At 42.9% G+C, this 14154-nt stretch overlaps 2 protein-coding genes across 4 annotated transcripts in view; both read left to right on the top strand.

The window, feature by feature from the left end:
• LOC132577940 (probetacellulin-like) overlaps positions 1-14154 on the top strand; it is a 572782-nt gene that overhangs the window by 235213 nt on the left and 323415 nt on the right. The window lies entirely within an intron of this gene.
• AMPH (amphiphysin) overlaps positions 1-14154 on the top strand; it is a 139389-nt gene that overhangs the window by 114040 nt on the left and 11195 nt on the right. Inside the window, exons 14-17 of one of the 3 annotated variants that reach the window (XM_060247650.1) lie at positions 1296-3011; positions 3476-3505; positions 4550-4600; positions 7205-7336. In XM_060247650.1, the coding sequence (XP_060103633.1) occupies positions 1296-3011; positions 3476-3505; positions 4550-4600; positions 7205-7336 (1929 nt within the window). Of the gene's footprint in view, positions 1-1030; positions 1055-1295; positions 3012-3475; positions 3506-4549; positions 4601-7204; positions 7337-14154 lie in introns of all 3 variants that reach the window. The other 2 variants (XM_060247652.1, XM_060247651.1) reach the window with 2 other exon arrangements.

Genomic DNA, 14154 nt, shown 5'->3' with positions numbered 1-14154 from the left:
AGTGGTGCTTTCCTGTTTTTGATCAGCTCTGTATTGTACACAACTGATGCATCAAACTGGGTATGGTAGCTTGAAATTCTTTCTAAAGCATTGACCAGAATGACATGCAAAGAGACCTCCAGTTGGACAGCCATATTGGTCTGAAGCAACAGAATACATTTTGAGTCCAGTGGCACCTTTAAGGTTTTCCAAGGTATGAGCTTTCATGTGCAGGCACAGTTCCTCAGATACATAGAAATGGAAGTTCATATATACAGGCAGGTGCCTCTGCATAGAAGAACAGCAAATTAGCATACAGCTTATTGAAGATGTTTTGACATATGCGAAGACTAAATAGCAAAAACAGGCTAAGTTTATCGGTCACAATATGTTTGGATTGAATTATGGTGAGGGAAACAGTGGAACAATAAGTATGTCGAAGTAGGAGATTAATGTGTAAAAGTATCTTTCTTAATTGCTAAGAGTAATTGAGACTCGGAACAAAACCGCCCCCCAGGACATGACAGGGACATTGCTTTCTTATCAATTATGTATGCTAAACTCATTCAAAACTTACATCTGTATTCTCACCAAGAAGGGCTAAACATCCTCTGTATTTTAGCGTTTCGTTTTTGGAATAGTATATTGGAATAGTGGATGTAATGCAGTGTAATGAATATTGAAATGCGTTCCTCTGACATAACACAGCACCCTGTCTCGAAGGAAAGTATGCTGTCAGCTAACTCCGTGCTTGAAAGGAGACAAATGGAGCAGAACAGCAGTATCTGAGGAGCTGTGCCTGCAAACAAAAGCTCAGACCTTGAATAAACTTTTGTCGGTCTTAAAGGTGCCGCTGGACACAACATTTGTTCTATGTGAAGACACCTTTAGAGGAAATTCAGCTGGATGTAATTAGATGGCTTTCTTTAATCAGGCACTGATGTGCTAACTTCTTGTCCCATGGAGCTTTTGTTTAAGGTCAGGATGTTATGCCCTTGAATGCAAAGAACTTGATCTTTTTAAAAAATTGATATGGCTTTCTTTCACACAGACAAGCAGCGAATTGGTGCAGCCGGTAAGCAGATCTTCTCTGTTTCATCTGCCAAAGCTGCTCTTTATTTTTCTAGCTACCATCTCCGAATGTACGTTACCCTCCAAATGTCTCAAGTTGCGTTAATTTCTTATTTTAGTCATGTTTTTGTTCTTAAACGTAACATTGCCTCAATAAAATATTGACTGTTGTGTTTTCTCATCAAGGCCGTCTTTATCTTTTTTCATCTTGTTTTTTTTCCCTTTACTTTTCTGTCTGCCGAAAGCCTGATTCGTCAAAAAGTCTTTCCCTGTTTAACGTGGTCATGGAGAAAAACCCAACAGAAGACATTAACAAATCCCAAACTGATTTAGGTTCGGTCCATTGGGGCCTGGGTGGTAGTGCAGCCAGTGAGAGCCAGGAAAGAGCATCAGATGACCCTTTCCCTTTCCCTGAGGCAGAGGAAATTTCAACAGAATCATCTGTTGGTGAGCAAGAAAATGGTGCATCTTGGATGACCTCCACAGATGAAAGCCAAACCCCTATCCCGGACACTTACTTGGACACAGTCTACGTTGTAGAAAGCAGCACCGATCTGGTTGAGGCGGACCCATCTTTAGAGACTGGACCTTTGGCACAGTATCCTGCAGTGGGAACAGATAGCTTTTTGGATGGAGCCCCATCTAGTGTGGAAAAGGCAGAAGATGAAAAAAGGACAACAGAAGAGTCTTTGTGGGCAAGTGTGGAACCCTATGAAAAGGTAGAAACCAGAGCTGTTAACCTCAAGGAAGTAGACCACGCAGAGGAGTTTGAAGAGAGAGATTGTAACAGTAAAGAAAACAGTGAAACAGAGCATCTCGAGGCCTTAGCCTTAAATAACACTGAGTTAGACATTTTAAGGGGTTCAGAATGTAGTGATGGACAGCTAGAGATAACTACTGGCTGTCACCTTCAAGAATTCAACTTAAAAGTTAATGGGGAAGCTGTGGCTCAAGAGACAGGTGAAAATGATGCAAAGGATATAGTGGACACAGGTTTGGGACATGAGATCAGTGATTGTACAAATGTAGAATTCAATAAGTTGGAACATGGGAATGGCTTAGGCTCCTGGAATCCAAATCATGGAACAGAATTTGTGGATGACCTACCCTGTTCTGGGGATATGGCCACAAAAAGCACACAAGAAAGAGAAATGGGAAGTCTTACAGGATTAGCTGACTTAAATGTCAGAGACAAAACAGCTGCTGAGGTTGGAGAACCTGTGTGTGGTGATGAGTTATGCGGGGCAGGAAAACGTGGTAAAGAAACTGAAGACTGTAACTGCGGCATCTCTCAAAACAATGTTGTTGACGAATGTCAAGCTACCTTCATATCCTTTGAAAACAATCTGGTTTTGTGCCCTGAGTCTGCTAACACAGCCAACCTCAGTCATTCTTGCCTAGGTAATGTGGAAGATAAGTTTGTAGACAGAGAAGCATTTTCAATGGCCGAAGAACTTATTAGCATTAGTGCCCTCGGATCAGTGGAAACAGACCCCTGGCAAGCTAACTGGGATCCAACAGTCAATAGTGATTCTTGCAGGGTTTCCAGGAGGACAAATGGATGTGATAATTGGCCCTTCCCACCAGAACGAGACTCTATGGATGAAAACATGGAGAGTCCTTGGCCAGGTTTTAATGATACATGGTCTTCACAAGATTTGGGAGGCTTAGGTCACTGTTGGGGAGTTATGGGTTTAAGATCAAGTCACCAAAATGAGGAGGAGGCACCTTTAAAACCAGGATCATCTGGGGAACAGGCACATATTAGCAGCTGTGGAACACACAAGGAGATAGGTAGGCCGTTGGCTCTGTTCCAGATGGGCACTTCCAGAAATGCTAGCACCGAGAGCTCAACTAGCCCCAAAGACAATGAGACCAACAGTTCAGATTTATCTGAAGATGAAATTGCTAACCGGAGATATGGATTGTTGTACCAAGAAATTGAGGCTGATAAAGAAGAGGTACCTACCCCAGTGTGTAGCATAGTCTAGAACTGAGAGTTCCTTAGGATTTATATCCTTGTGTTTATTAACAGTCCTTGTTCTCCCTACCACCTCCCTTTGCTAACTTAGTGATCACACAGACATTCCAAATATGGTACAGTCAACCATAGACAAGGCTGGCTAAAAAGAGGTTGGCTGTAGCACACATATTCAGATCTCTTTGTGTCTCATTTTTGCATTTTCTAATACGATAAGCATCACCAGTCTTTTCAGACTTTGAACATGTATCATTGTCACCCTTTTCTCCTTTTCTTTTTTTAGCTTGTTAAATAGCTTCATGCTGTTTGTCAGAATTTTCACTTTCACTTTTATCCATTGATTTTTTTTAAAAAAAGTCTATCTTGTAATATGTAAGCAGGATTTTTGTGAAACCTTATTTATGCTTACTAACTCCCCCCTCCCTAATTTCTAATTCTGCTTAGGCATCCAGTGCTTTCAATGGATTCACACAGGTAAGTGACGTCATCATTTTTGAGAGGTGCCATTTCTTGTCAGCACCTGAGAGGGCCTTCATAGTTAGTTTGCTCTGGAATCTGATAAATAAAGGATGAATAATTTGCCTCTATCAAGTCAGTAGCTCTGACATATTTGTCTGCATGCATTGCTGATAGGAACAGCATTGTACCTGGTAGCCTTGATCCTTCCCCACATAAACAGAGGAGTTTGGAGTATACTTATATATCCATGTTTTCAGTTGGAGGATGCGTATTTCCTACGCAGCCCATAAGACCCCTTTAGCTTTCTTCTGCTGGTTTCCCTTTCCTAAGAGCCATGATCTGGCCACAGTGTTTCATGCTCTGGTCATATCCAGACTGGATTGTTTCATTTTGCTGGATACAAGGCTACCAATGAAGACTGTCTGGAAACCTCAGTTGGCGTAAAACATGGTGACTAAATTGCAGGTATGAATTAAAGATGGCATAACACAACAAGTTTAACAGGCTTACAGTAGCCACTGTTGTGCATCTGGACCCAATTCAAAGTGTTGCTTGTTCTCAATAAAGCCCACTAATGAGAAAGATGGAGTTTAAATGTAGTAAATAGATCTATGTAAGTTAACCCCTGTTGGATGGTATGTTCCACAAGAGGTAGCATTGCTCCAGTTCTTTGTTTAGCCAAAGTCACTAACAAGGAACTTGAATGAATCCATTCAGTCCAACATGGTATTATGACTCCACTAAAATCATTAGTAAAAGCTCTACTGATTCCTGTCTGATGGGCTTGGCCTGGGAAATGATACATCCACAACAAATGTGTTGCTGATCTGAGTTATTTTTATTAGGGGGAACTTTATCCAAAGATTGAACTGTGCAATTTTGTGGAGTGTTCTCTTATCAGGTGCTCTTCTATCCCAGAGTTACAGTATAATGTAAAATTGTTTTCTGCATAATTTGTTAGTGTCAGTCAATAGTTTTGCAATATATAATCTAGTGGACCATATTTTGCAAGCTTGCTCTTAATACTGTGTGCATATCTGTTTTGTTTCTGTCCCTTAGGATACATCCCTGTTCTCAATGCAATCAAATCAGAATGTGATGAATAACTTGGTAAGTTGTTGCTGTTGTGTTGCTTCTTAAAATGGGCAGAGCAGTAGGCTTTATCCTTCTAGATTCCTTGGACTGGGATCCTATTCCAGCCTAAGCATATTGATTTCAAGACTGGAGTAAGTTTGCCCAGGATTGCACTTGGTGACTTCTTTGCTGGAAGGGCTTGATTTTATTGACTTGCATTCTCTATAACGCCTGCTCCATTTTCCTCCTGGAGCTTAGGAGATGGGACTACAGGCTAGGAAAAGAGGCTTCTGTTAGCTGAAGGGAAGGAGGTGCTGTTTTAATGAGAGAATCTTTCTAGCATTCAATTAGAGGTCCTGAACTAAACACTTTTAAAGGTTTTGCCTCTGCAAAAAAGTTTAGCAATGGAGCTTTCCAGGATTTATCCATTAAAGGGTGATTAGCGGCCTTTAATTCTGATAATACAAAAGAGTAAGGGGGTGTGGGTTCAGTTCTTTGAATGCAACCAGCAAACCAGTCAGGACACCTGTAGAAATGTTTATCTTTTATTAAGAAAAGATTTTTTTTAATTGAGCCAGACAGAAAAGGGTAGGAGCGTGAAAAAGTTAACCCCACAATTACTGTGAAGATAAATGCTAAAATTATCAAGGCAATTACCTAGCATTGCTTAATCATAGCATAGCAAGTAATTTTAAAAGCAAATCAGGTTTCAGTTTTTGTCTCACTGCTTATAGGGATTATCAAGAAGCCAAGAAATCTCACCTAATCTTCTTCTGTGAGACTTCCATCCAGAGAAATCTGATCTGCTTGTCACAGGAGTATATAGATATAGAAAAATATGAGTCCCTATCTTTCTCTAAAGCTGTTCTGTCATAATCATATGATATTATCTAGATAACAGGTTCATAATTAAATACATGATCAGCACCATACATGCAAATAGGCCAGTCAGCAGGTGCATATGAGACACGTCTGACATAGCAAGATAAGCAGACCAGTCTCAACAGTTAACCTCTATTAAGAAGCACTTCATCTAATTTTTCTGTAAGTATTTCAAGTAACTGTCCAAGATGAAACTAACGTGAAGCAAACAGAGTTTGTTGACAGCTGAAGTGTGCTTGACCTCTTGGCTAGCTTGCAGCCTCAGCAAGACAAGGTTAGTGATGTCACACACTGTGGCTCCGTGGAAGAGCCTCTGCTTGGCACACAGAAGGTCCCAGGTACAGTTCCTGACATCTCCAGTGAAAAAGATCAGGCGATAGGTGATTTGAAGGACCTTTACTCGAGACCCCAGAGAGCCACTGCCAGTCTGATTAGACAGTACTAACCTTGCTGCACCAATGGTCTGATTCAATATAAGCCAGCTTCATGTGTAAACAAACTGCACACAACAGTGTGAAGATAAGTATTCTAGTTACATGCCAGAATGCAGCTAACCATGTATAGGACAAGTATGTTTGCTTCTTTTAAGCCGCTCTGGGATTCGGAGTGAAGGGCGAGATATAAATCCAATATCTTCTTCTTAACCAGTTGCAATGAAGCATAAATTGATAGGAGCGTTGTAAAGATGGGTCTTCACTAAGGTGTGGAAGCTGAACTTGGGAAGGTCTGTGTTCACCTCTCAGCTGAGCTCTGTGCCATTAAACCTCCATGAAGGCGAGCCTATTTTGTGTAGCACATCCAGTGTAAGAGTTGCTTTGAAGCAGATAGAGAGAGGTATGTGTGCAGGGTAAGGTCTATGCTCCTTTTCCCTGTGCTTCTGAAGGCTGAGCCATTTATGAAGCTGGGGACCCATAGTTACTGCCTTTGACAAGAATTGTAGCTACAGAAAGCCAGTATTGGGGTAGGGATGATTGGGGGTTGTGGCAGAATGTTTAACCCTTCCCTCTCTTCCCAGGTGCCATCTTCCTGAACAGAAATGCTCCTCTTTCAACTGCTTTAAGCCCTGGGATGGAAGAAGAGTGCAATACAGATCTCTGTCTTTTGTCTCTCCCAGGGTTTAAAGGTTGAGGGGAGGACGTTTCCAGTTGGGAAATGATCATGCTTGGATCCCCAGCATCACATGTGGTTGGGTCCTGAGATGATTCTGAAGTGGAGAGAGTCACATTTTACTCCTTTCTTCCCCTCCCCCAAAGAAAAATTCACCTGATGTGGGAGAGGAGCATGTACCTACGTGAGAGGGAAATGCTCCTTTCCTCTGCCCTTTTGGAAAAGGGGGAGGGACAGTGGCTCTGTGGTGGAGCATCTGCTTGGTAAGCAGAAGGTCCCAGGTTCAATCCCCAGCATCTTCAACTAAAAAGGGTCCAGGCAAATAGGCGTGAAAAACCTCAGCTTGAGACGCTGGAGAGCTGCTGCCAATCTGAGTAGACAATACTGACTTTGATGGACCCAGGGTCTGATTCAGTATAAGGCAGATTCATATGTTCATAAAAGACTTCTTAGCTTGTGAAGAGGAAACACAAGTCATTCACCTTCCCTCTTTCTCCCACTTCCTTGGAACATCCACAGTGGCATTGGTTGGTAATACATGTCTAATTGTAGTGCTGTGCTGATCCCAGTTCCACAGTTTGTAGTGCTCTTCAATGAATTTTGCTTGTTTACCTTTTTCTTTTCTTTTTTGAATGTGCACAATAACTAAAGGCTGAGGCAGAAGAGGCTCCCTCTTTAGAAGTCCAGGCTGAGGAAGTCCTCAGTGCCCCTGATGTGGCTGTCCCTGCTCCTGAGCCAGAGCCTCAGCCTGTTGAGGCTGGTGAGCCACCCGCTGAAGCTGTGGTGAGTGAATGGTACATCATGTGCCCTGGAACTCATCCACATCACCTCCCATCATTTGTGCCCTTGTCTTGTTTCATCCATTGTGTCCATTTCCATCTCATCTTGAAGCTGTCAGCACTGGGCAAAGGTCTAGGCCCTAGAAGAACATCATCTTAGAGATAGATCCAGGTGGGCAGCCATATTGTTCTGAAGTAACAGAACAAAGTAGGAGTCCAGCGGCACCTTTAAGACCAACAAAGTTTTATTCAGAATGTAAGCTTTCGTACGCATGCATACTTCATCAGACAATGGAATGGGGTACAGCGAGCAGAGCTACTTATAGCTGTTGGGCAGTGTTCAGTTCAGTTTATTATTACAGTCATTGAGGTGGGCAGTGGTTAAGAATGCAAAATGAGAGAGACAGTACTGGGTTTGGAGACCAGAGCTTAGATCCCATCCTTACCGTGAGTTGTTGTGGCATGGCATTGCATCAAGTTGTTTCTGTCTGAGGGTCATAAATAGTTGTGTACTTGAAAGGTGGTGGGCCTGATCCAGCAATTTTTTTGTGCTGCAAGGTCCCAGCTGGTGGGTGGAGTAGCGTGAATGGTTCTCTCTCCAGAAGCACCGCTATGCAGGTGTGCATCCAAACCATAGCCTCATGGGTTTATCATAAATTGGCTGCAACTTGACAGCAGACAAACGAACAAACAACATAATGACAAAAACATTCAGATACAACTGTTATTCCAGCACCTGGTAGTCAGGTTTAGAATACAAACAGTTTAGCCTGTCATATGTTGTTTTAGAAAGGCTGTATTAGTGGCCTGTGTACAGTCTATTTTTTGGTCCATTTTTTTGTGGCTGTGGTGGATGTACTACTCTTGACTGAACTGATGGACAATGAAAGGGGATTTCAGATGGGACACCAGCTATTGGTAGCTCTGCAGCGCCAGATATTTAGCCAGATATTGACCAAAACATTAATTTTAAAAACCCTGTCCTTTAATATTGTTGGTATAAGTAGACACAAACTATGTAAGCCGCCCTGAGCCTGCTTCAGCAGGGAGGGCGGGATATAAATTTAAAAAAATTATTATTATTATTAAACTGCTCTGACCTGGATAGCCTTGGCTATCCTGATCTTGTCAGTTCTTAAAAGCTAAGCATGTTTGGCCTTAGTTATTACATGGATGGGAGACCACCAAGAAAGTCCAGAGTTGTTACACAGGGGCAGGCAACGGCCAACCACTTTGAACATCTCTTGCCTTGAAGGCCTTATAGTTTGCCATAAATTGGCAATTTGACAGCAGACAAACGACGCAATGACAAAAACATTCAGATACGACTGTTATTCCAGCACTTGGTAGTCTGGTTTAGAATCCAAAAAGCTTAGCCTGTCATATGTTGTTTTGGAAAGGTTGTATTAGTGGCCTGCACACAGTCTACTTGAATTAGGCCTTAGTTCAGTGGAGACACATCAGAAAATGGGTAAATTTATGGTATCAAATCACCATATGATTTTTTTTCTTGTCATGCTCCCATGATGAAGCTGATTCTCTCTCTCTCACACACACACACACACACACACACACACACACACACACACACGTGCAATAATTGATGACTTGAGGCCTGGTCTACACATACAACTCACTAAGATGGCAACAGGGGGCCATGGCTCAGTGGCAGAGCATCTGCTTTGCCTGCAGAAGGTCACAGGCTTAGTCCTTGGCATCTTCCACTGAAAGGAGCAGGTAGATGGTGATGTGAAAGATCTCAAACTGAAACTTTGGCAGTCAAAGTAGGCAGTATCGATCTTGATAGACCAGTGGGCTGATTCAGGATAGGGTAGCTTCATGTACCTGTGAGGAGGCAGAGTGTTGAGGTGATTAGAATGGGCTATACTGCCACAGCTGAGGGATTTTTAAGAATTCCCTTACATTAATAACTGCCAGTCAGTAGAAATCTAGCCCCACATACAAAGTACTGGACGAGAACTTTTCCCCTCTGTGTGATAATGGGGGTGTTATATATGAAGGAATGTTAAGAATGTGACTCCCTGCCTGTTCTATCACCTAATATTGCTGTATGTACTGACGGAATCTGCGCCTCAAATGGCCATTTATAGGTGTCAACTAATCCCCACAGGTAAAACTACACAGATAGGATTTCCGTATTGCCTCATGCAATATCGTTCCAATGCAGCCACATCAAACACTTTTCTGTTGCAAGTCATTGAGTGTAAAAAGGGCCTCCCTGAGAGCTCTTAAATAGAAAGGTGGAATTTTAAAGATAAAAAGGGCTACATCTGTACGTGTGAGGTTTGTAGTTAGGTTTATATTGAACAGTGCTTTGAAGAACACTTTCTCTGGACCAAAGGGAAATACAATGCAGTGTCAAGAATGATTTGCTGAGGGAGAGTGACTGAGAGCCTTTCATCAGAATCCAAAGTAAGACTCGTGCCTCTGAGAATCAAAGCCAACTTTCTGCCTTCCCTCAGTAAGATGGAGGATGTTATCCTGGAAAATGCAAGAATACCGGGGAGCCACTGACCTGAATCTTATCATCTAAGGAATAAATAGTGTGCCTGCAAGTTGCACCTGATGAATGGTGAACCAAGGTCCATAGGTTTTTCTAGGCAAGAGATGAGCAGAGGTGGCTTGCCATTGCCTGCCTCTACATAGCAACCCCTTGGTGGTCTCCTGTGTGAGCACTAACCAGGGCTGACCTTGCTTAGCTTCTGAGATCTAACAAGATCAGGCAGGTCTGGGCTCTTAGGCTCCTTGTATCCAGACACAGGCCACCAAAAGAGGCTGCCTAAAAAGGCGACCTCAAACACTGTTTTCTGTATGTAAAAATAAAAAGGTGTTCAGTTGCCTTAAGTTTATCCATTGCAGCAGGAATATCAGTGTTTCAGATCTGGAGGAGCGACTTGCAGTGGATTTCTCAGCAGAGTTATACAGCCAGTTTGGTGTAGTGGTTAAGTGTCTGGACTCTTATCTGGGAGAACCGGGTTTGATTCCCCACTCCTCCACTTGCACCTGCTAGCATGGCCTTGGGTCAGCCATAGCTCTGGCAGAGGTTGTCCTTGAAAGGGCAGCTGCTGTGAGAGCCCTCTCCAGCCCCACCCACCTCTCAGGGTGTCTGTTGTGGGGGAGGAAGGGAAAGGAGATTGTGAGCTGCTCTGAGACTCTTCGGAGTGGAGGGCGGGATATAAATCCAATATCATCGTCGTCTTCTTCTTCTTCTTCGTCTGTGGAAGTGCAGGATTTCAGAAGGGTGTAGTTCTGCCTTGGATGTCACTGGTTGTAATGCTCATTCATGCTTGGTGGGTCAGTGTTGGAAAACACTGGAATGGAAGGCTTTACATCAGCCTACAAGAGCCAACCTGGCAAAGCAGGACCTGCGCAGGACATACCTGTTTTTCTTTGGCTGTTTTACTTAACAGTAAAACATGTACCTATGAGGAGGCAGAGTGTTGAGGCTCTACTGCCATAGCTGAGGGATTTTTAAAAAATTCCCTCACATTAATAACTGCCAGTCAGTAGAAATCTAGCCCCTCATACAAGGTGCTGAATGGGAACCTTTCCCCTTTTTGTGATAATGGAGGTGTTTGTTTCTGTCAATTGCACTGGATCCCTTAGGATACAAGTATTATAGAAACACCTTAATAAATAGAAGAAGCAAATCAAGCTTAGAGCCAGGAAGGTAAACGCCCTTGATACTGTTTGGCCTTAGAGATGGTGGTCAAAGGCCCCTGTGTGCTGTTGCTTGTTTGCCTTAGGCTTCCTTTGACACACACACCCTTCCCCCTGCAGCTTCCCAACAAAAACGCCACTCTCAAAGGCTGAGGTGTAGTGGTTAGAGCATCAGACCAGGATCTGGGAGACCTAGGTTCAAATCCCCACTTTGCCATGGAAGCTGGCCACATACACTCAGCCTAACCTACCTCATAGGGTTGTTGTTCGGGCTTTTTTTGTAGCAGGAACTCCTTTGCATATTAGGTCACACCCTCCTGATGTTGCCAATCCTCCAAGAGTTTACAAAGCCTACTGTAAGCTCCAGGAGGATTGGCTAAATCAGGCAGGTGTGGCCTAATATGCAAAGGAGTTCCTACCACAAAAAAAGCTCTGGTTATTGTGAGGATAAAAAAGAGAACAATGCAAGTCACTTTGAGTCCCCATTTGGGGAGAAAAAAGTGGGGTATAAATGAAGCAATTAATTAATCGCTTGATCGACTGATAACCAAGCAGCTTTATGTACAGCCTGAAGAGATGCATTAGGGACGGAAATCGGGCAACCTGGCCTCAGCTGGGGAAGTGCTTTCTGCTTGCTCGTGGGGCTCTTTGGATCATGTCTAATCTTTTGATGGTAATTTAATGGTGTTGGAGTCAGATCAAGTTGCATTTGTATCGCTTCCATTTACTTGTTAATTATATATCTATTTTTAACCTTTTGGGTTTGATGCACATATTGAAACGTTTTTAAATGGTCACCACTGGGGCATATGTGCCAAGTAATAGACGACAGCTTTTCTCTGTCTGTAAACTTTCCCCGGTTAATGTTGTTAACCACCTGAGCTGGTAGGTCAGTAAAAACGGCCTGAGTCTGTCCGAACCAGCATTCTCTGGTTTTGGGTTCTTTGCATTTTGTGTCCTTTATTAACCCCAGGCTGCAATTCAGAGTTCAAGGACAGGAGAGCAAACATTTTGCCCAAGGAGGAACTTCTTGAAGTGCTCTCAATCTATGTAATGCCGGCAGCACTTTTGCTGGTTATGTTGCTTTGATTATCGAAGTTGAAATTTAGTAATAGTTAATATCCGTTGATGCTATTCAAACATCTCTGGAAATTTTAAATTAGAGACTAGAAGGTCATCCCATGGGGATGGTTCACGCTACTGCTTGTTCTGACAACAGAGCTGGAGGAATGTTGTAATTCTTTTCTTCTTATTCTACAAATCCAACAGTCTTTGAGCTCTGACAAGGCTATGGACTTCCAGCAGAGTGAAAATTAATGTTCTTCTGTCACTCTGAATAAAAGCAAATGTTCTGACTTGGCCTCAGCATAGTGGAGCAACTCATTAGGTTGGGAAATCTACAAATACCGAACTGTTGGGGATCTGTTGGCCAGAACCCTTTACGGTTTTCAAAAATCCAAATCAATACATTTATGTTTAGGCTGGTATAGAATGAACATTCAGCTCCGCTCCCCTCAGTGGGTTTTTCTGCATTCTCATTTTACTCGGTGTTAAGTTCCTCTTTTGGGGGGGGGGGGGATGTGGAGTTCCTATTCCACATGCGTTTTGCTCCCTCTAGTGGTGATTTTCATATCAAACAGCTTTATTTCCAGCTTCCTGCAGATTTGAACTGTAGGGAGATAACCTAGAAATAAAGCTGTCTAATATCAAATCAACCGCTAGAGGGAGAAAATGTGTGCAGAACAAGAAACCCTCCCTCAAAGAAACAGGAACAGCAAGTAAAAGGAAAATGCAGAAAAGCCCAATAATATTTAGACCTACTAAAAATGTGATATGTTAGCTTGCTACAAGTTTCCTGACCAGAGGGATCAAAGGGGGGGGGGGACTCATGGCTGGGGGCAGGGGGGTGAGGAGAAGGGATGGGTATGGCCCCAGTTTAGATCTCTCTGATACTTTTCCTTCCTGATATTTCTAAGAAATAGGATCTGTTGTGCATTTGTCCCAGAAGGTACAGCACAACATGCCTGTGGGCGGTGCCTGGAAGGGACGAACAGAGCCCGCCTATGACGATCAGTGGCAGGCAGTTTAACTGGCCAGGATTGGACCTGACCAGGAAAAAGGTTGTTCCTGGAAATGTCTATAACAGGGGACCCGGACCCGCATGTTGCCATCTGAACGTCTCCAACCTCAGTACATTACAGGATCTGTGCTAATTTTCTTAATATAAACCGGTATCATTCAGGTGTCTGTGTTCATGCACATTTTCTCATGGAACTGACTCTTACATTGTAAAGGTTTCCTAACATGTATTTGTGCAATGCAGGAGCAGAAGAATAAATAAGGATAGTCCAAGAAGTCAGTTGTGGTAACTCCAAAAGGGAATTAATTATATGAAAAAGGGGAGTTATATAACGCTATAATTTTTAATGGGATAAGGCTGTGAGGAGTTTCCATAGCAACGTAGCTGACAGCAGTTGAGTTGGCCCAGCATCTGTCCACGCTTCAGGCTTATGATGCAATTGCAGGCAAGTTGAGCAGATTACATTTAAAAAGGGCATATAAAGTTTGGGATACAACCTTTTATGAAAAAAAAGGAAGCTTTGGATTTCAGCCTATGGAATTCTTCTCTGAGAAGGAATTCGAAATTTGGAAAGAGGGTCGTTCCGGTTCCACTTTTGAAGTCACTTCCATCTCAAAATTCTTGCCACACACTTTACATTTGTGAACAGATTTCTTTTTTACAGGTTCTCATACAGCCAAACTGTCAAACCCTTGCAGGCATTTGCTGTCTGAGTATAGGTCAAGGGTAGCCAAACTGTGGCTTGGGAGCCAAATGTGGCTCTTTCACATGTATTGTGTTGTTCTTGAAGCCCCCACTGCCCTGTCAGCCAGCTTGGAGAAAGCATTTACCTCTTTAAATCACTTCTCCAAGCCAAGCCAGTTGGCAGCTTGGAGAATGCATTTAAAGTTAAAATTGCTTTCTTTCCACCTCTCTCCCTCCACCCTCCCCATCTATTTATTTCCTTCCTTCCTTGTCTTGTGGCTCTCAAACATCTGACGTTTATTCAGTGTGCTTCTTAGATTAAGTAAGTTTGGCCACCCCTGGTATAGGTTAATGGGCAGTTTAGCCAGAGCTAAGCA

The sequence above is a fragment of the Heteronotia binoei genome, chromosome 10 (assembly GCF_032191835.1).
Source record: "Heteronotia binoei isolate CCM8104 ecotype False Entrance Well chromosome 10, APGP_CSIRO_Hbin_v1, whole genome shotgun sequence".
Classification (NCBI taxonomy): domain Eukaryota; kingdom Metazoa; phylum Chordata; class Lepidosauria; order Squamata; family Gekkonidae; genus Heteronotia; species Heteronotia binoei.
Note: the sequence above shows the minus strand (reverse complement) of the source record. Positions and strands in the feature narration are given on the sequence as shown.